At 36.3% G+C, this 26,333-nt stretch overlaps 1 protein-coding gene across 1 annotated transcript; it reads right to left on the reverse strand.

Moving 5' to 3' along the window:
* Positions 1 to 3,106: 3,106 nt before the first annotated feature.
* On the reverse strand, positions 3,107 to 26,220 carry LOC139754539 (growth hormone-regulated TBC protein 1-A-like). The gene is made up of 7 exons (XM_071671858.1): positions 26,150 to 26,220; positions 24,154 to 24,355; positions 18,988 to 19,221; positions 16,140 to 16,300; positions 13,844 to 13,952; positions 8,867 to 9,052; positions 3,107 to 7,067 (listed from the first exon to the last, which is right to left on the reverse strand). Exons 1-7 carry the CDS (start codon positions 26,194 to 26,196, stop codon positions 6,972 to 6,974), a joined length of 1,035 nt encoding a protein of 344 aa, XP_071527959.1. The 5' UTR covers positions 26,197 to 26,220; the 3' UTR covers positions 3,107 to 6,971.
* Positions 26,221 to 26,333: the final 113 nt, after the last annotated feature.

Consider the following 26,333-nt stretch of genomic DNA (forward strand, 5'->3'; position numbering starts at 1 on the left):
AGCAGAAAGAACATGCCAAGATGAAAGAATAGCCTGTGACAAGGACCTCAGAACTTTGAAAGCCAAAGATGACAACATAAAAGAGCAACAGAAAGAGCATGCCTAAATGAAGGAAATGTCTATGAAGAGGACCTAAGAACTTGAAAGATGACACCATATTAGAATAACAGTAAGATTATGCTGTGGTCCAAATCAACAAACCAGAGCCATACATCCGTCCTGGAGACACATGCCTGAACAACTACAAAAGATTATAAGGTCCCAGGACTGGCATTACATGCCACCTATGGCCACACAAATTCTCCCAAAGCAACAATCATTCTTCACTCTGAGTGACTGCTGATGATTAAAGTCAAAGGAATGAAGAAATTCAAAGAGCACCCTTAGAAATATGAAACTCATCAAGCTAACATAATACCTGGCACTATGACATTTGGTCAATAATTAGTAAAAATTTCCTTTAAACTTAGAATCAAACAGATATGAATTAAAGAATTCTTGAGTTGTCTTCATTAAACTTGCTCACCAGATCCAAAACCACACAGAAAGTAATCTGCAATTTTCTCTTATTCACACAAATCAAACACAGCATCAGAGTTAAAAGTAAAGATCTCTGAACTGGAGATTTAACCCTTTTGCTGCAAAGGTCAATTATTGTCAGAATAAAAATACTGGTTAAAAGTGTGGAGTTCACCTGTGGTCCATGTCCATCAAAGAATGCTTTACAAATTCTACATTGCAAGGTTGAATCACTTTCCCCTGTTTTAAAACAAGCTCTTATGTGCTGTCACCTAAGATGAACAGCAGTAGCCATGAAAATAAAACATCAACTGATACTCAATGCTATCCATGCCACTCCTGCCAACAGAACAACTTACATTTTATCTTTATTTTCAGCCCCAATTGTACCAAAGAGTAGTCTTTATTTATATTTCTTATCATACTGATATTGTTTTCTCAAAAGCAGCATGATTCAACTATTTCATTTCTTATTCCACACAACATTTTTTTTGTATTGTAAAAGGATATCACTTACACTCTAAACTGATATCATACTTTATCTATAATATAAGACTTATGTTTCTGGAATGTTTTTAACCTCTTGTTGAAGTAACTTGGCCACTTATAAGAAATCTTTGAGGATTCATTTTCTATACATTTTCACAATTTTCTCATAAGAAGTCATCAGTCTTACTATTCAAACTATTTACAAGTGATTCTAATGCCAGATATGGAAACTTTATGGTCTTTTCATACTGGAAAAGTAGTAAAAGGGCTCAAAATAATGAACTTATTTTTTCATGGAAAACTGACTCCAACAGGGAACATCCCATAAAGTCTTATTATGCATCAAAAGGGTTAAAGCACTCAGTATCATATCCTGAGTTAATTACCTGAAGGCATTATTGGAAATTGCTTGTGGTTATTCCAGGAGTGAAAAATCACCTTCAGCAAGGTTGTATCACTGGAGTAAAATTTTGTTAAAGAATTTCTCACCCCAAAGGAGTCCATCCTTTCCTTGCTAATGTTAATAGCACTGCTTTGGAACTGCAGGAACCCCTGGAGAATGGACCCTTTGGGTTAATATGTAAAAGAAAAAAAAAAATTATCTAAACGAGGGAAAATGTCAATCCTCTACCAATATCATCAAATGCTGGTATGACCACAAAAAAAAATTTTCAATGCTTAACAACTGAGCATGAGATTGTACCCCTAAGTCCTGCTCATGCCTACAATAGTTCACCAAGCTGAAATTGGGTACCAGGTCAATATGAATGGGGAATTAAGGGTGGTCAGACTTGATACCAGTTACATCACTCTTGTGTATCATTGACTATAAAACTAATGTGCTACAAAAATCTATCCTCAAGGCAGACAATTACAGGAATGGTAACTGATACCATGTTCAGAGATACTAATACCATTAGAAGGTATAGCTGAGAATCAGTATTCAATTTTGTATGTGCCAAAGACATGGAACCGAGAGGAGCTCAGATGAGATAAACCTGTCTCAGCAAGGTTGGAGTCTAGGTCAAAAGCTTCTAACATTGACCTCTGAACAGATTTCATAATGTACAGAAACTACATCATGATACTTTTAAAGCTTCTCTGCAACATCTGGCCCATCATCCAAGTATGCATCAATGTGAACCTTTAACCTCTTCCCAACAAAGAAGAGTTGACTGGTATTTTGACTACTGAATTGTGAAAGAACCATGGATTTAAATCTTAGCTCTAAAGGACCACAAACTTACTTTAAAAGACATCATAACATTCATATCAAAGACCTACTGGGTAACAATTCCCGGAATTCAGGGTTTCTTGAGCTGGATGGCATAGTGTGACTTGCTAATGGCTTACTATCTGTTGCTTTGATGAGATGCTAGTTTACACAATAATTACAAATATATTTAGGCAACCAAAACATATTCAAACTTATAGTATTTACACATATATCTAAATCTCATTAAAGAGAAGAATAAACTAATATACTAACTAATAGTGACATAAATCATTGCTTACAACCACAGCATTTCCTCAACTGCAATGCTACAGTTATGGTATCTTCCTGTATTAGAGAAATGCTACGAATCTAACTGTCCTAATGGACTGGAACATATAAGAGTATTGCAGTGCTAGAGTTATCTTACTTCATTAGCAAAATTCTAAGAACCTGACATTCCTAATGGAGTGTAACATATACAGAGTATTTGTTTAAGGATGAAAGACATATACATGTGAAGGAACAATTAACTTCCCGATGAGTATAAACTCTTGGGGGAAAATTCTTGAAACATGAAAAAATTCCTCTTAAATGATGCTTTTGCTTAAATGATACTGGACAAAATGCTATGAGACCTTTTTAATTCCACTCATCTTCTGTAAATAACCTAGACAAAAGGAATTAATTTCCAGGAAAGCACAAAAATCATGGAATATACTGGCTATTCAACAAGTTAGCCCCTCCCTTTGAAGACAGTAGATGAAGGGATTTAGTTACTCACAAAAGCATTAGCAAAGAAATGAAGGTTTATCCTTTCTCCCCATGAAAGTGCTTTTCTTTGGTTACTTTTAATCTAAAGCATTATCTTTACCAATTTTTCCAACTTGTTCTTATTTCTTGTTTTTCTCTCCTTTTACCAATCTATCTTTTTCCTGCTTCTAAGCTGTACTTTTTCCTCTTCCTTGTGAAGGCTTGTTAAAGCATCTCTCATACTTTCCAAATATTTCTGTTTTATATTACATACAAGTTATACCTACTTCAGCTGTCAAGACAGCCAAACCAATATGCAAAATTCTTCGGAAAGTGTTTAGAGCTTTGCTATTGGATCTTTTATTAGAGTTTAAAGGGTGGCAGTTGTTATCACCAAAGTGTTCTGAAAAGACTATATAGGTACCATTTTACTTAAAGACTGATGGCATATATGATACAAATGCTTCATATGTACAAGTTCTTCTTGACTCATTGGAGAACAATCTTCTTTCTCAAATTAGCAGAGCAGGATAACAAGCTCATCTGCTGGATTAAATCTCTTGTAACTGTCATGATACAAATTCACCATCTAAGGGTCTATTTTTACTGTTCTTCACCTTTCCATATCCAATGTGCCTCGACTGACAAATCAAAGTGAGAGGCTTGTTACCAGCAGTTAGATTACTACCTGGAGTGCTGGGGTTAACTCTTTGTTTGTTAAGCAAATGTTAAATGGTGTGGCATTTACGTCATAAATGGCAGGCCCTCGGACATCAAGTGTAGCAGAAGTGAGACAGCTCTGTTAGGTGACTTTCAAAACATATCAAAAGCACACAAAAGTTTCCATGAAATACATTAAAAGCACACAAAAGTTTCCATGGGTCAGTGTCTGTTTAGAGAATCTTGACATGGGACAGCTAGTCCAAAATTCAGCCATTCTGGAATGTTCATATATCTACCTACAATGGAATGTCAATTACAGAAGCAAAATTGGCAGAGTTTGTAACATAACACTTCTTTTCAATTCTCAAAAATATATCAGAACTAGCATGTACAGTAGTACAAAAAGATGTTATGCACTTAAAAAATGGTAAGATTGGTCTGAATCAAAGAATTTGAATCAACTATTGGAAAGCTTCGGATTTCTTCCAGTACAATTTTGTAAATATGGTTGTATCAAAGCCTTCACTGGTCAATATTTCATGTCCATTATGTAGTTATCCAATTCAAATAACTTCCAATAAAACCAAACAAGAGGAATTCATGCAAAACATAAATAAATGTTTATGCATTCATCAGTCTATATCAAATTTGCTGCTATTCATATTTTGAGTAGGAAATCCCAGGCTGTCTTTCTGAAATACCACTACTAATAGAAAGTCCTCTGTAATAGCATTAATGATTGGCAGTGATAATCTGTAAATCTAATTGTTGATTAAATTGCCCCAAGCAAAACTGTTTTGATGTACATGCTATCCATCACTTTGGGGTTAGGTAAATGAACAAGTAACAGAAATTATATAGAAATAGACATAATTCCATTAAAATATATAACCTTAAGATATGCTGTACACTTAAGTTTATAAAAAGTAAGTCTGTTGGTTTATAAGTAAAACCCTCACTTCATTCAGCAATATTAGTCAATCATACTTCTACTGTATTTGAATTTCCAGGCTAAAGGTTTCTTAAATATAATGTCATTTCATCTTAAAATATAATAATGTAAGGCTCTGAGTTATGTTAAAGACCAGTAGTGAAATACTGGTACCTTATGCAAACATAGTCACTTTGTTTTCAATTAAGAAATAAAAGGTTAGGTATTCTTATGGTTTCTACTTAAGATAAATCTCTATCAGAGATAAGAATCAGGAATACCATTGTACACAGTATTTCATATCCATATTCTGAGAAAAACATGAATTTATGAAATACTGTTACACCAATAGATACATGTATGTTAGAATATAGCCAACAACTCAAAACCTTGCATTTACTGGATTATAGGAATGGCAATGTATATACCAAGGTTTGCTTTCAATAAAAGGGTCAAGTGAATTCTGTTACATAAGAAATATTATCAGAACAGTCTTATATTAACCATCTTGATGACAGTTAAAGAAATGAGCAACTAAATTGTGTCCATTTATGACATGAAATGACAATCACTGTTATGAAGCTGAAAAACTAATTACCATTTAGCCAAGATATCTGTAAACTAGAAATACCCTAACTACACAAAGAAGCCTGTTTTAAATCACATAAAGCATTCTTCCTTAACCTAAAAGAATTACAAATCAATGGTTCCTACTGTTGATCTTATGTTTACGACAACGTTTTATAGGATTCTACAAACTGACATATTACAATACATGACAGTCAATGGAAAGCAATTCACAATCATCATCACGCAACTGAAATCCGCATTCACTGTTATTTGGAAACATCAATAATGAAACGTTTCCTTCATAACTCTCAGGAAAAATTAACTTGCAATCCCTTATGAGTTTGCCTATTATCAGTAATGAAAATATAATGAGTGTATGAAAGTTATCATACTGCATCTGAAACAGCAAAAAATATGAATAATGTATGCTCTGGTTACCGGGCTGAGATTTATCATAGATCACGGAATCTAAATCAAATAATTTTGTTTTGTACATCACATGTGTATCTGATATATAATTACCTCAAATTAGTCATTAATATATGTAGACTCTTATTTTCAAAATCATTAGACTTTGCTCTTTAATTATGGGATACGATTCAACAAAATGCATAATCTTTTAATCTATTCATACCTACGCATCGTACATCACTAAGCGGGATTTAAGTCTTTGATATAATCAATCATATTTAAATCATATGTAACAGGAATGTGTATTTGGTAGCAAAAGCACTGTAAGAGTGCAAACTGTATGTGTAATAGTACATCTAATAGTAAAATTTTCAGCAATATGAAGAAAAGAGTAATGTAAAACTCTAAAACACATGACCTTAGAATTAAAAAGGCCTTAAATGTGTGCTCAACTACATCCATGAATGCAACTGGTTTGATCTGTTCACCATTCCCCATCAGAAACCCTGAGGTATAGGGTTCCTCCAGTTTCAAGTGAGCACTATGACTATGATACCTTAAAAATACTATGCTATAGGTTTATAAGCATATTTGTGCTTTGTATTTATACAAATGACATATTAGCAATACAGAAGAATAAGTTAAATCTATAACATATTCCAACATCTTATAAATGTAAAAGTGTACGGCAATATCACAAGTGTTTCTACAATATTCATAAAACTTTAAAATATACTAAATTTCAAATGTATATCACAACTATACTCTGATTATATTAATAGTTCATGCAACCTCCAATTTTCATTGCTTTGTAAGTCTAGGTTCTCCAAATCATCCTCACAGAGACCCATCATAATGAGACTACAGTTGTACTGTTTGTAAAACATATGATTTCTAAACATATGAAATAAATAAAAATACTCCATGAGTATACAAAATTGTATAGTATTAATGATCACATTCCCAGAATATGATTAATAAGTGAATTAACTAATCAGTACCTTGTATATGAAGAGGTAGTATACAATTCTGAGTCCAGTTAAAAATACAAGGAAAAATGTTTAAGGGAATATCAGGCATTAAATAATTCACAGCGCAGAAATATTGATATCACAGAAAATCAAATACTCTTCTGCCTCCAGCAATTTCAAACTGGTTACTCATATCAAATCATGTGACTCATCTGTTGTCAAACTAGAGAAAATAATCAATTAAACATCACCATGAAATATAATCAACCTTCATGAGGGGAGGTCTACTGAATCTCATAAATTGAAACTAAATATAAGTTTCTAATCAACCCCTAAGGAAGACTTGAAAGCTGGAGCTGGCATGTGTGAGCACATATCCATGGTTGGGTATATGCTATGTAAGTACTGTCCTGCATGTAAGTTCCATTACTCCTCAATCACATATACAAACTTACTTTTTCATTTCAGCCAGTACCTCTGCTTTACATTCTAGGCGTAACTTTGTTAATCGAGCTCTCGGAAAGGATCCAGACACCTTGAATACATTCTGAAAATCAAAAAGGGAACATTTTCTATGAGATAATGAATGCTCTCATACTTTTCAAATTAAATAAATTTACTGAAAAATCAAGAGTAGGAGGTATTTTTATCAGTTTCTAAAATCAATGATAATCATTCAGAATATGCAGAGCCCCATCACATTAGTACAGCTATGAAATGACTAAACTGTAGGACAACTACTTCATGACATACCTTATATGTGGAGATCTCTGGATATAAAATCTCAATAATTCAAGGGCAAGCAAAGTGATTTTGTTTAAAAGAAAAAACAATGTAGAACATTCAGTAACAAAGACTAACATAATCACTAAACACTTCCCTTATTGACGAATTCAGATATTAACCGCTAAACACTACTGACTTTATCTGCTAATCCTCACATACTGGGCATAATCATATGACAATTCTGTTGCAGGTGGCAGGAATCATCACATGCGAGTTAAATTTTCCATGATTATTTTGAACTACCCACCAATATTTTAACATTTGTATGGTCACCAAGTGTCTCTTGGTCACCATCAGTGCTTATTACAGAGACTACCACTTTCTGGGAGTAATTCCGCATTGCTACTGTTATACAAATCCAGGACCCACAGCACAAAGGTAGCACAAAGGGAGGTCCTGGGGCTATTACTCCAAGACTGACCATCCAGGGGCTCCTGCAACTCAAAGTTGCAGGAACAAGATGGAGTCCTTTGAAGTGAGAAGTTCTTTGATGAGACTGTACTCTCATCAACTGACAATGATCCAGGCTTGCCAAAGGTGACATTTCACTTGCATTGTAACTTCAAAGGCTGCATAACACTCAACTGCAAGGACAGGATGGACTCCTTTGGAGAGAGAAGTTCTGTGATGGGACTACTTTCTTTGAATGCCAAAGATACAGCCTTGTCAAAGGTGACACTTCCCTCGCATTATAACCTCAAGTAGGCGGAGTCCAGCAATAAAACTGTAAATATGTATGAACATATACATGTGTATATATAAACTGTAACCAAAAATAAAGAAGTTATGTTAGCCCATTTATTTCTAATTATCTTTATTCTTTCATACATGCTCGCCATTTTCCATGTGAGTGAGGTAGTGTCAAGAACAGATGACTGAGCCTTAGAGGGAAATTTCCTCACTTGGCTCCTTGCTCTGTTCCTTCTTTCACAAAGTAATGTGGGAAGGGAGGATTTCCATCCATCTGCTCACCCCCTCATAGTTGCCTTTTATGATATGCAGGGAATATATGGGCAGTATTCTTTCAACCCCTTTATACCACATCATTAGAATTCACAATATCCCATGCCTGCCTTTCAAGCTCCTGCATGTTCAGGACCCAACTACTTATAATCTTTTTCACTCCAATTTGGTCTCTCCAATCTCTTTGTTCCCTCCACTTCTGTCAACCTTTCCTCACTCATTCTCTCCATAAGTCCTAACCATTTCAGCATACCCTCTTTAGCTCTCTCAACCACACACCTTTTATAATCACACCTTTCTTTTACCTTCTCATTACTTGATCAAACCACCTCACAACACATATTGTCCTCAAACATTTCATTTCCAGCACATCCATCCTCCTTCACAAAGCCTTATCTGTAGCCCGTGCCTCCCATCCATATTGCATTATCGGAACTACTATACCTTCAAACATACCCATTTTTGCCTTCCCAGATACTGTTTTCACTCTCCACACAGAGCTCAAAATCCTTACTAACCAATCAACAGAATATAGATATATACCTATGTACATATCAGACACAGATTTATACATAAACGAAAAATGACATATTTTACCTCAATGAATGTGTGACAGTCAATAGTATTTGCATCACTGGTTATAGCTTTGAAACATTCAATGATGTCTCCAAAGTCTTGACTCATCAGGATCTTTTCTTGGTTGGACAACACCAAGGTTATCGCTACACGCATTAGGACCTTATTACCCTCATAAAATATGCAGTCCCAAATCCTCAACACTGTCTATGGGAGAGAAACAATGCACTATATTAGTTTTTCCAATTACTGTTAAGTTTTCTAAAGTAAAAAATACATGTTAATTTTCAATACGTCTTAATCTGACACTATGAAAAGAAATTAGCATATGCATGTAGTGAGTTCTATCTCAGATAACAATCACTCTTTATTTATTATGTAAGCAAATTTCCAGCAATGTAGGATGTAAAGTAGCTTCCTAAAACATTCAGGTTACAATAGCATTCACTATTATGATTATGATAACTTAAAAGAGATGTTAAGATGAAATAAAACCTACTTGTTCAAATGCATAATTTTTTGAAATGGAATATATGTAAAAGGAAGCATAAAAAGTCTCTATAGCTTAAGTTGATTAATCAGAAAAGTAACCTGGTCTCTTACCTGCATCTACACCAATATCAGTTCATAAATAAAATGTACTTGGTATGAAATATTGCCCACAGTCATAGAAATCTTCAGGTTTATTACAAGATTTACTATACAGGGTCTCTTCCCTCTGAATCATGGTTGCCTCTCATTCTGATATTTTCTTACTTGGAAACAGTCAACCATTTGCTTCCTGATTATTTTCTCCAAAATCTTACTGTCCATACCTGACGGAGATAATGATCTGAAGTTCAGTGTATTTCTCAAATCTGTCTTAAAACAGGCATAGCTTCCTCTTTTCCACTCCCTCGGCACTCATCCTTCCAATTACTTTGTTTAATATTTCAGGTGGCTTTTTAAGTGCTTCTCCACATTCCTTGAGCACACATGAAGAGACTTGACCTAATGTATTTGACTTATATGGATCAAGGCTCTTCAATAGCTTATTTCTAAGGAATTACCCCCTGGTAAAGTATGAAGGCAATGTTTTGCACTTGTGGGGCCCAACCTCTTGAACTATCTCTATCATGAAGTACTAAGTCTTTCACAGATCTGTACTCTTCAAGAATTTACACTTTCATCACATAGTTCATTCCAACCATCAAACACCCTTACACTAAAAAAATGTATTTACGTCCGTTCTCAAAAGCTTTTTCCACCTTAAGAAAAACTGGTCACTCTTTATGTCATCCAACTGGTTCAGAAACTTGGTTTTCCTTCATGAACATTATGCACTTGCCCTGCCTTTCGGCAAGATCTCACCATAAAGTACTTGTAAGTAATTAAGTCTTTCTTTTAGTTAAACTTCCCATTGTGTAATGTTTAAATGAGCCATCCATTACTATCTTCTGAAACTTAATGTTTTCCCTTGTTAACCCCTTAACCCTTTCACTGCATTTCTTTTTTAGCTGAGTTACTCGCCCCATGTACATAAAAACAAAAGCTTTTTTTTTCCCTTTCAGAATGCCCCTGTATCACAAACAGCATTAGTGAAGAAAATAGCCAAAAAAGCATTACACTTTCCCTTCTATCGGTGTGGGAGGGTAGTAAGTGTGGGGCATGGTGACCCTTTTTATTCATGGTGACCCTTTTTATTCAAGTAAGTGTATGGGTGTCATTTCATTCTACATACACCCAAGCACCTTACAAACTTTATATCTTTTAACCAAGTACGATTCACACATCAAGTGCTTATCGTTTACATACTTATGTATTTCACATAATCTTATATATCTACAAACCATTCACATAGATGGAACATTAATTACATGAATAAACGAATATATAACCTTATTTTCATAAAGATATATAAATGATAAAACAAAAGAGACTGTTTATTCTAATGTAAAGTTATCTACAATATTCACTACATAACTCTCCCACAATGATGATGTTATGTTTTCTTAAGACAATCTATGGTTGACCTTAATGCATGACATTTTTTCCAGCTGAGCTGATACATTGCTTGTATATATACATTCTTCATACTTGATCGCCACTTCCCACATTAGTGAGGTAGCACAAGGAACAGATGAAGACAGGCTGCATCCAATCACATCCTTTCTTTGGCTGTCACGTGTAATGCACAGCTCCTTATCCACAAACAGGCCCCACAAACCTTTCCATGGTTTACCCTGAATGCTTCACATGCCCTGGTTCAATCTCTTGACAGCACATCAACTCCAGTATACCACATTGTTTCAATTTACTCAAAACCATGCACCCTTTCACCTTCCTGCATGTTCAGGCCCTGATTGCTCAAAATCTTTTTCACTCCATCCTTCCATCTATGAATATCTATGATATCCACGAGGAAAAAATGGAATCATACAACAAACTGGAAGGTATATTACCAGTACTACCCACCTGGGTATTGGGAAAGTTAGTAATGGCTGCGTGGTGAGCCAGCACTTCAGTGGTTGTCAAGTTGCAATCCTCTGACCCAGGTAGCTGTCTTTTCTTTCTGCCTCACCCACACATGGACTACTGGCATTCTGTCCACAAACAAAGAATCTCTCCTTGTCACACATAACACTTGGCAACACTCAACTCACACAGCTCATTCTTTGTAACTCCAGATTTTCCTGTGGTAAGTGCTATATGCTAACCCTGCCCTTTGGCAAAATGGTAGGAGCAGTAGGCAGAAGTAGGAGATAGGAACATTTAAGTAGGAGCACTAGGTAAAAACATTAGGTAGAGGAAGTCAGTAGAAACAACAGTTAGGAGCCCCTGCAAACACTGTGCTAGATTTGCCCTCTGCCATTGGCCTGTTATGGGTAAGGCACGAAAGGCTAAGAAGTGGCACTGGAGTACACCAGTTATGAAGACTCTATTGCTGTGGTCAACCCCTTACGGGAGTTCCAGAAAGGAACAGGCATCAGAGATAGACAGATACAACAGCTGAGAATTCAAAATGAGCTGTGACATACCAAAGCCATGATAATAGCTGAGAGGATACTACATCAGAGAACTATGATCATGGCTAAAAGCAATGAAAGAACATCAAATATCACAAAAAATAACAGAGAAACAAGTGAAATGAGCATCAATTTACCCCTTGTGATACAAAAACTTCTGGTGGGAACATATTTGCTGAGACAGTGATGATCACTACACAGCTTAGTTGTACTCACGTTTCTCTTCCCTCCTGCTACTAACATCCAGTTCTTCAATATCAAAGTCTTAATCAGATCCATGTAGAGTATGTTATCAATGAATAAACCATCATCTGAATCACTAGTCCTCATCACATGAAGCATATACTGCTTGATTTCATTTATAGTTACCAGTTTACTGCAACATTCTCATGACACCAAGAATGAAGGATAAATGAAGAATTTATACATAACCATAGTGTAAGGAGGCCTTAGGTATCTCAGATCACCACTTAGGGTCTGCTGATAATAAATTCCTGGCATGAAAACACAGACTGTCTATCTGTGTTAGTTTCCCTATGCTGAGCACTAAATATAGAAGAGGTTTAGGTAAATGGTTCAGAGGGTCAGTCACCCTCCCTGTGCATCTTCTCTTTTCCTTTGCTATCACTTATCCTTCTAAACAATTCATGTCAGCTCTTATCTCTTTAGCATGTTTGGTGTCTATTACTCCACCAATATCTGGTTTGCTTTACCTGATTTAGTCCTCAAATTCCATTTCCTGACAATCCATTTGCATTCATGAACATTAATTTAAATCTGAACCTCATCCCATGTAGTCTCTTTTGATGCCTCCTGCTTGTTGCCTTCAAACTGTACCAGTGCTCTTCACTTCTTTCTCACTCTACCCTTAGTCTATCACCTCTGTTAGCATGTTTCTCCTCTAGCCTGCTCTAGTATGTCCTTGATACACTGTTCTGTATCAAATGTGATCTTTAGGGGACAAACCTCTATGTCTTGAGTTTATCTAAGAATTCTCTTAGGTTTCTTTACCTAGGAAACTGCATTTGGCATGTCTATAATCAATAGTAAGTTTCTGAAGTTCTCTTTTATTTTGCTACCATTTCTTCCCAAATCTTTTCATACTAAAAATCAATAACAAATTATTCCTAAAAATCACGAGTTGCACTCTCTCTGTTCCTTAGTTTTGGTGTAGCCAAACTGTCAGATAACCCCTACACTTGTGATTCATCCACATCCTTGACTTCTGCCTTATTCAGAATCTTCATTTTCACCATCACATACTTAACCTGAACATCATGTGCCTTCTCAAACCTTCCACCAAACATTCTTTTAGTTCCTGTTGTTGTTCTAACATTGCTCTCTCCATAGCTTCATTTAGTAATTCACTCATTCCTTCTGATTCAGTGTCTCCAAATCCCTATTCAGTGGCCCCAGAATTACTTCCTAATTCTTGCACTAGAATGTTTGCCATATTCTGTAGTCCCTAAGGACAATATACTTGCTTGATATATCACTTACCCAAAAGAAGCCCCTTTTTCCTCCACTTTCTCATTGTTATATCTTTCCTCGATCACCATGATTTTGTGGCTGTGTTCCTCTAAGCAGTATTGTTCAGTTCCCTAAAGTTCACCATATATTAGTTGACACTTTTCATTTTCACAAGATATACTTCCCAGTTTCCTAATTATTTTCTTCTAGTTGTTTTACTTTTTCATCCAGAGATACTACAATACCCATAAACTTCATCATACTAGAGGAGACAAAGATTCCAACATTTTTGTCCCTTATCTGACCTCTAACCTTCTCGCCCTCATTAAAAAAAAATCCTTCAAAGTAAAAATCAAAATCTAGAATTACCTCATTATACATCATAGAGGCAGCAGCTCCACCTTAAAACTCTCTTATCCTGATGTATATGTGTGTAATTACATGTACATGTTACCTATAGTGTGTGTGTTTTATATGTTTTCAAGGAATCCCTTACTCTCAAGTTAACTGAAAAGTGCAGTACCTCAATGGGCAGAACTTCAGCAAAAAGGCAGATAAACCACTTAGTTGTAAGAAGACCCCAGGTCAAGCCATAGTGATTTATATGTTTCCATACTAAAGGTGCTCGTTCTCTGTGTGAAAATAAAAATAATAGAGATTAGTATGGAGAATCATAAAAATTTGAAGGTATTATGTTATCCCTTAGTCATCTTTTTACATTTAGTTGCCTTCCATGCTTTAGCAGGGTAGTGTTAGAAAATAATGGACAATGGCCTTATTTAAACACATCCAATTTCTGCCATATATAAAGTATGGAATCTAGACAACCATCCACAACCAAGGCCCACAGACAACTTCATGGTTTACTTTGACTGCTTCATATGAACTCTATCAGTCCAGTGACAACATGTCCTCCCCCTACATATATCATATCAATCTAGCTCATTCTATCTAATGAGGCACCTCCCATCCTCCTGAATGTTCAAGCCCTGATAACCCAAAGTCTCCCTTGCTCTATCCTCCAATTACACTTATTCACAATGTCTTTTCCTTTTACTCCCTCCACTTCTGACAAATAGATCCCGTGTCAGTCTCTCCTCTTTCATCCTGATTGGTTCTCTCAATTGGAATGAACTCACTAACACATCTCTCTCTGATCAATTCTATCTTTTACACATGCTACACATGGTACTGACGTCAAGCACTTCATTTCCAGCACATCCACACTCTTCTTCTCTTTTGCCTAAAACTCATGTCTGCTCAAAACTGTCAGGACTACAGTACCTTCAAACATGTCCATCTTTGCCCTTAGAGACATTGACCTTTCCTTTCAAAATGCTCCTTAACCTTTAAACCGCTCCTGTTGTCATCTCACGATCCTTAGAGGACTGCTCTCACTGTCATAACATGACAACTTTTTCTGCCTCTGTTTAAATAACCTGATGACTCATCATACCTTTAGTAGCTTACACAGGTCTCTCCCACTACCAGAAAAGCACAGGAAAAACTTCTCTTGTTAGTACCCCTACAATTACCATTAGAGGTGCATGGCCATTAACATGTAGGTCATACTTACATACTTACATACCCTGTGGAAAATGCACAGAGTGTTGGATGACCCGAGAGATGGAGAGGAACACTCATGATATGGATATTTGTGAGGAAAGTGAAGAATGACAGGAAACGAGAAGATAAAAGTAATTAACACAGGGAAGAGGGGGGCCAGCATGGAAGGCCATCTCCACAACCACAGGCTTGAACTTTGTTTATGTAGAGGAAATCATGTAATCAGAAGTCATATAAAGCTCTTTGGTATGTAGTTACCTAACATCAAATAGTAATTGTTTGGAAATTGACAAAATTTACAAAGGAAATATTATGGTGACACTATCACTGAAGTAATATCTACACGATTGAGTAAGAAACCAAATGATTCAAACTGATTGACTTATAAATGAAAGAAATGCAGGTTGGGCTGAACTTTTGTTACAAGATACAAAATTTTGTGTCTTTACTAAAGTGAGCCATCTGGAACCCCGTAATTTAAAGGAATGGACTGACATTTGGTGCATCTTTTGCTCTCTGTGCCATAAATGTAATACAATTTAAAAATTATACTGGTGCCACATGAAGTCCCTTATTGTTTTTATGAGATACTATGGAAGTAACTACATGAAAAGATTAAGTAAATGAGAATTTGTAACAAATTGATTCCCAAAAATTTCTGATAGTGGTTTTTCATGGATAAACTGCATTACAAATCATGACAAGTACCATCTAGCAATCAATCCAACAGGCATTAACTAATCAGACACCTGAATTCTACACCATGTTCTACCTTCCAGCCATTATAACTACAGGACAGCAAAGTTTCAGTTGAAAATCCACTGACACATCAAATTAGTCTAAATGAATGAAATATAGGAGTATGGATGGGAAAAATACCCCAGTTTCCTTTCAAATGGTATGGCACAGATATTAATCTTAACAGCATAATACTGATGTTTGCAAGCAACAGTACATTTTGGTAGAAGAAAACAAACAAATCAATCAAACTCTTCTGCATTACTTTCCACAAATCAAGCTTAATATGTAAATGGTCAAATTTTAATGTCAATATATAACTTCTAAATTTTCAGTGTGGTCTAAATACTGGTGCAGTGTACTGTACTTATAAAACATCGTTTTGTGTCAAGTTATGCCTGATACCAGAAATAAAAGATTACAAGCCTAGTATGGCCATTCTACCAAGACAAAGCTTTCTATGATCATGGTAAAATCTATCTTGAATTGTTAACATAAGAAAGATCTGAACTCACTTAACAAGTGCTTCTAATACTTTTATATCCGTAAGGACGCCAACCATATCAGGTGTGTAGTACTCAGGCAATAAGTCCTCCATCAAAGCATTGAGAAGCCAAAAAGTGCATTCTTCTTCTTTGGTAATGATCAGCAACAACCCTGCAATGTAGTTGAGTCCCTGCAGGATACAATCATTTATAAGGATCTACCTTTATAGAGTTTATAATTCTACTAGTATACAGAATCACTGAAGAATTTCATACCATGGAACAGTTCAGCATTACTATAGAAAACCTACTACGTATAACAGACACATAAAATGAAGAGAATAAAATACATTACTCATTTTCTTTTTCTTTTCTTTCAAACTATTCGCCATTTCCCGCATTAGCGAGGAAGCGTTAAGAACAGGGGACTGGGCCTTTTTTGGAATATCCTCACCTGGCCCCCTCTGTTCCTTCTTTTTTGGGAAAAAAAAAAAAAAACATTACTCATACCCTTAGAAAATGATTCTTGAAATTTGAAAGGTGGGTTTCTTTATCATTTTCAACAGTATACAAAGATATCTATTTTCCCAAACTGATTATCTCTCTATCTTAATAAACATCACCTTTTGTTTTGTTGGTAAAATATATGGCAGGACATAGATGAAAACTGACCAGAGAAGAATCGACACACTGACTTAAGATTGTTCAAGCTGTGCCCAGAACCACCCTACACCCTAACTCTGGATTGATGGTCTTTCTTTTTGCGCCATCAAAACTAAGCTATCAGGTTATCTTTATTATCCTGTCTTTATAAACTTTACATACTTCTTCATCTCTTTACCTCTAGTCTTCATACCGTTTTTCATTCAGTCTTCATCATTACCATTTTTCCTCTCTAAGGCTTTACCTCACTAAGTACTTCTGTTTATAAGCAAAGCCAGTTAAGGAAAGGGCAAAGCTCTAGAGAACTAAAATGTCTTGAACCATTTCATATCCTCTGTCAGAATTCCCAGTTATGTTTTCTGCCTCACCAAAATTAAGACCAAGCTGTATATGATATCTTTTCCTCATAAACATCATGCACCTCATCTCTTACTTCATCCATTTTCTTCATACTCTTTTTCACATCTCTCCTTTTAATTTTCTCATTTTTCCTAATTCTAGACCTGACCTTAATGAGAAGTTATCTTTGTATGAATATATGTAAGGATACTTGAAAGTAAATGAACATGAAAATAAAAACACTGGGGAAGAGAAATCAAATGTCATATACAACAGAGTACAACATAAGTGAAAGAGTGAACTGACGTGGCCCTGAGAAAGACAAAGGTATATCGTGACTAAGAACACAAGAAAACTTTAATATTTAAAGAAAGATGTACAAAACTTCTACAGACAGTAATGACTTATCTACATGTATGGATGTAGGCAAGTGTAAGAAGAATGAGTGTGATAATGGTTAGTACTTTTTAGATGATGAAATTAGCTTGTTCTTGACAAGATTGTTACACAAAAGCATCACATTCAGTATTCTCTGGACATATCCCATACACAGTAAGTGTGGTGATGCTGGTTTAGGGTAATATAAGTGTGAAGATGTCAGTGTAACTGTTCCATCAGTCTGAGAATTTTGTTATTGTGAAGAAATGTGGAAAATTTGGTTTCAGTTGTCTATTTCTTTCACTGATTCTTTATTCATAACAGTGACTTATGTACTGAAGTTCATATGAATATTTTCCACTTCCATGACAAGTCAGGTGTTTGATGTATGGTGATGACAAACTCAAAAACTTTTGACGTATTTGCTACATATTCAGTTAGCTTTTGCAATGGTTTGTCAGTTTCAGTTTGATATAAGAAATACTTCTACTAATTTCTACATCCATACATCTATTTTTAACTGAATAGAATAGGGGAGAAAGAATACTTCCCACGTATTCCCTGCGTGTCGTAGAAGGCGACTAAAAGGGGAGGGAGCGGGGGGCTGGAAATCTTCCCCTCTCGTTTTTTTTTTAATTTTCCAAAACAAGGAACAGAGAAGGGGGCCAGGTGAGGATATTCCCTCCAAGGCCCAGTCCTCTGTTCTTAATGCTACCTCGCTAACGCGGGAAATGGCGAATAGTTTGAAAGAAAAGAAAAAGAAAAAACAAGGCAAGGAGGCACTCCTGCTGGACAATCATTACATCCATTACAAATGAAAATATTTGTACTCATTCTTTCATGAAACAAATCTATGTACAACATGTTTACCAAATCTGGGTTGCCAGATATTGCTACTGTCCACCAGAGACTGACAACATATTCATGTCCATAACTGTACATCCTAACCAGCTAGAATAATCATAACCAGTGGCACCACCACAGACCAAGTTTGGTCCACTAACAAAAATGTGTAACTGAATCAGACCAAGTCCTAATTTTCCTACACTTTAGGGGATCAAGAAAAGTTCTATCTACAAAACAAAGGACTAAGGTGATGTAACATTAATGAAGGAAACCTCAAATCGTTTGTAACCAACCTGGAATGAAATGGCAGATTGTCTTGTGACCAGAATCCCAGTTAGTTAGTCATCTAATGATTTTATGAGTAATTATATTCACTGTCACAATAATAGTTCTAAAAAAAAAAATGCCACATAGTAAGAAAACGGTGAGCGTACTGTTATAGAAAACCGACAATATCATTCTAAGGCTATTAACTGTTCAAAGTGACTTACTCTGGCATGTGGCTCAAGGAAACCCCTGAGTCAATTTGGCATTAGACATAACAGAGTAATGAATAGTATCTTAACTGCATATAAGACATCATTTTCTGATATGTAACTGATCAATATAACCTGATATCCTAACTGAATGTAACAATAAAAAGAAGACTTACTTGGCAATATCCAATCTTTTTGTTGTGATGGGAAAATGCAACCAGAACATTGTAAAGACTTGACAACTTTCCTTCTTTGTAATCACGAAAATAAATGTTGTCTGGAAAAGTGCGTGGAACATCCACCTTTATGGATTCAACTAAATCTTCATTTAGTGGTGCCTCCAGCAGTCTCTGATAATACCCAGGATGAGCATCCATTTTTCTCCTGCCGCCACTTACTTCCATCCACATCTGTATGAAAAAATAACATAAGGTGTGGGTGCATAGAGAGGTGTGTTGAAGGTAGGTCAGTGTCTGTTACAGAAAAGTGGGTCATGTCTTTTTAGGGTAAGACTATAGGTATTTCATCTCTGAGTGTTGTATGGTTGTAAGTCTTTGGACATGAAGAACAGGAGGAGATGCATATGTTGAAAATGAGATGCCTGAGGAAAATATGTTGTGTGGGGCATATTGTTCATGTAAGAAACAACAGCATGAGAAAAGTGTGGTATAGAGTGCAGTGTGATTGATGGAGCTGACCAGTGTGTGCCAAAATGGTTGATACATTATGGAGAGACTGACTGGGAGAATCTATGTGGCAGAAGTGGAGGAAGAAAGTGAGGTTAGACAAAGAAGGGGACGGATGGATAGTGAAAGGGGTATCACGGTCTAAACATCAGAACATTATGACCCATGTATGCGATAGAATTAACTTAATCTATGTGGTATACTGAGGGTGAGGTACTGTCAATGGGCTGACTCATGACGTGATACAGTCATGGTGAACCATGGAACAATCTGCAGGGCTTGACTGTGGATGGTCAGCTATAGCTTTGATTCATTATACATGAAAGCTAGAGGATAGGAGTGTACAAACTGTTATTTACATTTTCCTGACATTACCTCAGTAAAGTGGGAGAAGCAAGTATGTGTTAGAATTGTTTTCATTCACACTTTTTCCCATTTCCCACATCAACATATTGCCAAGAACAAATGAAGAAATAGTCTCTTTCACTAACATTCACTCTCTACCTGTCATGTGTAATGCACCGAAACCATGACAAGGTAGTGCCAAGAACAAAAAAGAAATGGCCTCATTCACAAGCATTCACCCTCTGGCTGTCATGTGCAATGCATCGAAACCATAGACTCCTCTCCACAATCAGGCCCCAAAAATCTTTTTATGGTTTTCCCTGAGAAATTTACATGCTCTGGTTCAGTTTGTTGACAGCACATCACCCTATGCATACCATATCTTTCTAATTCACTTACCTCATGTGTGCCTTACACAATTGTGCATGTTCAAGTCCCATGGACTAAAAACTTTTCCACTCTGTCATTCTATCTCCAATTTGGTCTCCCTCTTCTTGTCCCCTCCACTTCCGAAACATATACCTTTGTCAACCTCACCTCACTCATTCTTTTCATATGTCCAAACATTTTCAGCACACCCTCTTCAGCTCAACCATACTCTGCTTATCACCATCTCTTGGACATTCCATGCAACTATACAACCTCTCAAATTTATGTAGGTTGTCTGGGTCAACCATGCCCTCAGTTCACTCTCTTATGATATAAAAGTACTTAATTTCATCCTTATCAACAACTTTCTTACTTAATTTCATGTTAAGTCTACTGGTTGCTTTATCCCTACATCTTTTGAAGAACAGTCCATGCTGTCAGTTTCTTTTAAAAGCATAAGTTGTGATCAAGTCATGCCTCACTTTTCTCTCCTCCCAGCTGGGTAAATCTAAAGCCTCCAGCCTTTCCCTGTAACTTAGATCTCTTAATTCTGGTACCACCTTCATTACCCTCTTCTGAACCTTTTATGAGCTCTTTATGCTTCTAAAGGTATGGTGACCAAATCTGAGAAGTGTATTCTAATTTAGGCCTTATGAAGGATATGAAGAGCTTGTTAAATATTTCCTCATCCATATACTTGATAACTATGTATTCTGATATTTGACAGTTTGTTCCCCTAACTGTTCTCCTAATATGGGACTCTAGCAACAGGATGGGGTTACTGTTGACTACTAAGTCCTTCTCACATAAATAATCTTAAAGCTTATATCCAGCTGGGAATCATAATGAGGCCATCTCTCACTTTGTCCATCCTCAATACTTCAAATTTGCTCAGACTTAATTTAACTGACCAAATTTCTGACCTATTTTTGAGTCTGCTTAGGTTCCCTTTGTAAGCTGATGCAGTCCTCCTTGCTTTTCACTTCCCTCATGACGTTTGTGTCACCCTTCCCTTTTGTCCAGGACTAAGCTCTCTCACGGAACTCTAAAAGGCTAGTTGCACATGACCTCCTTTCACTAAAACCATGCTGTTCACACAAAGGAAATTTCTCCTCCACAGAAGGTCAGTCACTTGCTTTCTAAAAATCACTCTCCAAACAGTACAAAAAATAATTACAAAGAGATAATTACTGCATCTCTGTCAACACTCTCACATGTCTTCTCCAGATCCATAAGTGCAACATATAAATCCTTTTGTTTCTCAAAGTACTTTTCATACAAATTCTTCAAAGCAAACACCTGATCCACACATTCTCTATGACTCCTGCAACAACATTGTTCCTTCTCAGTATGATGCTCTGTGCAAACCATCACCCTCTCAATCACAACTCTTCCATGCAACTTAATGTCACACTAAACAAACTTATGTCTCTGTAAGGTGAAATTTACCTTTGTCTCCCATGCCTTTATGCAGTGGAACTATACAAGTATTCCAATAAGCCTTAGGCACTTACACGTCATCCATACATACAATTAAAATACTAACTAATCAATAAGAAAAAAATATTTATTATTTATCATATAACTCTAAGATCCCTTCAACAGGGGTTCTTGCAGTTTCAAGGCTGTGCTATATTGTTAGCAGGGAAAGAAGGAACTTCTGTTAAGTAAAAAGATACAACCTCACCAAAGGTACCTTCTCAATTGTGGTATAACTACAAGTAGCCAGTTTGGTAATGCTAAAGAAAAAATATGAATATAAACAGCCCCAGGACCTCTTTTACAGGGCTCCTGAAGCTTTGAGGATGCTTTCCAAACAAGAGCAGCAAAATGATGGACTCCTTGAAGCATGATCCTTTCTGTCCATTGACAATGATACAGCCTTAGCAAAGGTAACTTTTCACTTACAGTGTAAACATTTGCAAGAAGTCTGGTAACACCTGCATATATATTTATGTCCATCTGTCTATCTATCTATATACATTTTTCATACTTGCTCTTTCCCAACAACACAAGGTAGTGCTAAGAACAGAAAACAAAAGCCCTACTTGCTCACATCCAATCTCGTACTGTCATGAATAATGCAACAAAACCACAGACCATTATCCACAGCCAAGCCCTACAGACATGGTTATTCCTGATAGCTTCATATGCCCTAGTTCAGCCCACTGACAGCACATCAACCCTATATACCACACTGCTCCAGTTCACTCTATCCCATGCACATGTTTTGTGTGTTTATGTGGGGATAGTGAAGGACATCTCAGCTGTAAGTGTTCAGTGTCTTCACTGTGACTGCTGCATTGTGGGCATGAACCAGGGAAGTGCTGAATCTATATTTGAAGTATTGTAGGAAGGATAATGTCCAGAGTGTAGATGAGAAAGCATGACTCATGTTTGTCTGGGCAGTGTGGTTTCAGATGGATGTGGGGTGGTATTCAAGACTGAATTGGGAGGAAAGCTGTTTAGTGATCGTCAGGTCATTTTAGCATGCGTTTCACCAGTGTTACATTTTGCTGGTGTTGGAGGGATCTGTGACTAAAGACTGTTGATGGCTGAGGAGGTATGGGTAGGCTTTTCATCTTCATTTGGGGGTTGGTGATTTGTTATGGAGTGGTTTGGGTGGGAGGGATCTAGTGCTGTTGCAAGGAATTGAATGCTGAGCATGTTGATTACATCAGGATCTTTGTTGCATTATGTAAGTCTTGAGTATTTATTGTCAACGATCATTCTGAGTGATCTATTGAGTGTGGATTGCAACTCTGCTATATTTGCTTATTACAAGGTGGATGACCAGGCAAGTAACGTGTAGTTTAGAGTTGAGCAAATGAGTTGCTTTAGTAGATACAAAGGGATTCTTTTTCTTGTTCAAATTTGGAGATAGTTAGTCTTTTGAGGGCATTTAGTTTGTGCAATGTATTTGTACTTATGCTGTGAGTAAGAAGTCATCTTTGGCAAGGCTGTATTGTAAGTAGAAAAGTCTTGTTAAAGAACTCACTCCAAGGGAGCCATCATTTCCTTGCTAAAGTTATTAGCACAGCCTTGACCTGCAGGGGCCTCAGGAAAGAGATCCTGGGATAATCATGTTTTTAATATCATATATCTGGAACTGGACTTAGCAATGAATGGAACCATGGAATGTGGAAGTGAGTCATAAGGAGAGGGAGGGGGTGAAGGCTCTGGGAGCTAAGAAGAATGTATAGAAAGGGAGAACATGATCTGAGAGGGCAAAAATGGGTATGTCTGAAGGAATAGAAGTCCTTAAAATATCACATGGATGTGAGGAAAGGGCAATGTGGAGGAGGGTGGATGTGTTGGAAATGAAATGTTTGAGTACAATATGTGGTGTGAAGTGGTTTGATCAAGTAAGTAATGAAAGGGTAAGAGAGATGTATGGTAATAAAAATAGTGGTTCAGAGAGCAGAAAAGGGTGTTTTGAAAGGGTTTGGACAACATGGAGAGAATGAGCGACGGAAGGTTGACAAAGAGGGTATATGTGTCAAAAGTGAAGGGAACAAGGAGAGTAGGGAGACCAAATTAGAAAATGGAGGATGGAGTGGAAAAGATTATGAGCAGTCAGGGGCTTAACACGTGGGAGGGTGAAAGGACTGTGACGGGTAGAGTGAATTGGAATGATGTGGTATACTGGGGTCAATGTGCTGTAAATGGACTGAACCAGGACATCTGAAGCATTTGTGGTAAACTATGGAAAGGTCTGAGGGGCCTGGTTGTGGATAGGGAGCTGTGGTTTCTGTGCATTAAACATGACAGCGAGAGAATGGATGCGAATAGATGTGGCCTTTCCTCATCTGTTCCTGGTGCCCTCACCAACACAGGAAACTGCAATCAAGTATGAATAGGAAAAAAATTGATATAATATAAAAATGAAATAATTCATACAGCAGCTGAGATATTATCTGACGCAGAAGCATGTTTCTTTACCTTTCCACGATGTTTCATGGGAATCCCCTTCCTTACATAGCGCTTCACTTTTAATCCCCGACCAACAGTTTCCTTTGCTCCAAGCAGGTGTGCCCATTTTCTTGCTCTTCTTGTCAGCACTGTTAGATATCTTGACATGAACTCTTCATATGTTTGATAATCAAAATCTGGAGGTCTCTCAAAACCATACTCATCAATATCACTGTAGAGAAATATAAATACAAATTTTTGTAAATAATTTCATTATTCCTCAATCAAAAGGATACACAAAGGTGTCCTGTTCTGTAGTTTTAAGCTAAAATGTAAGATCTCTACCATTCTCCTGACTGTCACAATAATGTTTCTAAAATGCATTCTGTTTTTCAACTCTAACTCTCTCTCTCTTTACCATTCCAACAATTTCACCACTAGTTAGGTCTACTGGTCACAAGTCTGAAACAACTATGTCTATTCTGAACCTCCTCATAGCATTCCCCCATATGACTGATGAACATATCACTACAAGAAGGCTCAAGATTAGATTTGCCAGGAGTAGTAGGATTCAACCATCTGTCATCAAAATGGTAAATCATGAAATAGTAGGATAGTAATTTTGATTATTTGATTCAGCATGCAAAAAAAGAAGGGAAGGTCAGACTTCAAAAAAAAAAAAGAAACAAAATATTGCCTTGGATGTACAAAATGTAAGAAAAATTGGTTAATACAAAAAAGAAAATAACAAAGGAATCTTAAAAGTAATATTCAAATTAGATGAAAAGAGAAGGGGTACTGAATCAAGCCTACAATCTGGCACATAATGAGAAATTCCAGTGTCTGAAAAAAGACTGAATGAAGGAAGAGGAACAAAAAATCAGAGAGACTATAAACAAGGTAAAAGAGAAAAAGAATGATAGTTAGAATAATCATTATCACTACCAGTTGAGGATCAAGAGATTATGGCAATAAACAGAACATACTGAACTTAAATGAGATGACTTAAGTAACCACAGAAAAAATATTAAATTCATCATACTTAAAACCAAATTTTCTAAGAATATGGAATTACCTTCACTGAAGGATACATAGTGACAAGGAAGAGGTATGGGAGAAAACTACTCCTCACAAAACCTGCTTACCTACCCTAATTGTACATAATGCTCTAAAAAGTTTTGAAGAACCTGATGGGGTCTTCAATTAAAAGGAGGGAAAAATGAAGATGATGATAGCATAAAGATTATCAGTGAAGTGTGGTGGAAAAGTTAACAGAGCAGAGACAACTAAAGAGACACAGACCTTCTGGTTGGGTGCAACTTACTGCTATGAATTTTGAAACTGAATAATCAGAAATGATATGCCTGAAACAGAGAATCACCTTATAGTTAATAACTTGTGAAAGGATATGGAATCCTAACTGTATGTACAAAAAAGAGCATATAGGTAATGCTTTACAATACATACAGAAATCTATCTTCTTGAAATTTTACACTAAAGTTTAAGAATCGATATATTCTGAGGTGGTTCAAAAATATCAAGTGAGGATATTCAAATCCACATGCTGGAAACTGGAAGCTGTGAACAAGTAGAAAATACGTCCAAATCAAAAGTTTCTTGAAAAAAAAATGCAAGAGAGGCACATCAACCTAAAGTACTGGAAAGCTCAATAGCAATCATGCATTGGAAAACAGGCAACTCTTCTCACCACGAAGTTAATGTGTCTAAGTATTGTTAAGTATTATAAGTGCTGTGTGTATCTTGAGGAAGCATGTGAAACTTGGAGCGCCATAAAGTTCTATAGCAGTATACATCTATTCGTGAACCAAATGCATATTACTGTGGCAGCTGCTGATATATCTATAACTCTTGGTCTATGATATATAATGACTAGTTTCTTAGCTTTGCAAATCTAATACTTAGGTACACTTTACGTTAAACAGTATCATGTATTCATACTGTATTACCATGGTTTTAGCAGCTTACTGAAATGTATGGATATACAACTATTTTTTTTGCATTTTACCTTAATCTGGAATTTGATATGCTGGAATCTGAAGTTCGGTGGGCCATGGTTGTTTACCTTGATCCTCCCCTGAAATTCTTAACTCGTGATAAAATTTTAAACTTTAAAGATTGAGATAAAAAAATGTTTTCTTATATTTTTTTTACAAATTTGTCGTAAATATGCGGAAATTTCTTTAAAATAA

Source organism: Panulirus ornatus, chromosome 17 (genome assembly GCF_036320965.1).
Source record: "Panulirus ornatus isolate Po-2019 chromosome 17, ASM3632096v1, whole genome shotgun sequence".
Lineage (NCBI taxonomy): Eukaryota > Metazoa > Arthropoda > Malacostraca > Decapoda > Palinuridae > Panulirus > Panulirus ornatus.

Coding starts and splice junctions, on each gene's coding strand:
- LOC139754539 (XM_071671858.1), bottom strand. CDS start 26,196: ATGGCCCACCGAACTTCAGATTCCAGCATATCAAATTCCAGATTAAG. Junction 19,222..24,153: donor CCATGAAACATCGTGGAAAG/GTAAAGAAACAT, acceptor TTTTTCATACAG/ATGTGGATGGAAGTAAGTGG. Junction 16,301..18,987: donor AAAAGATTGGATATTGCCAA/GTAAGTCTTCTT, acceptor TGTATCCTGCAG/GGACTCAACTACATTGCAGG.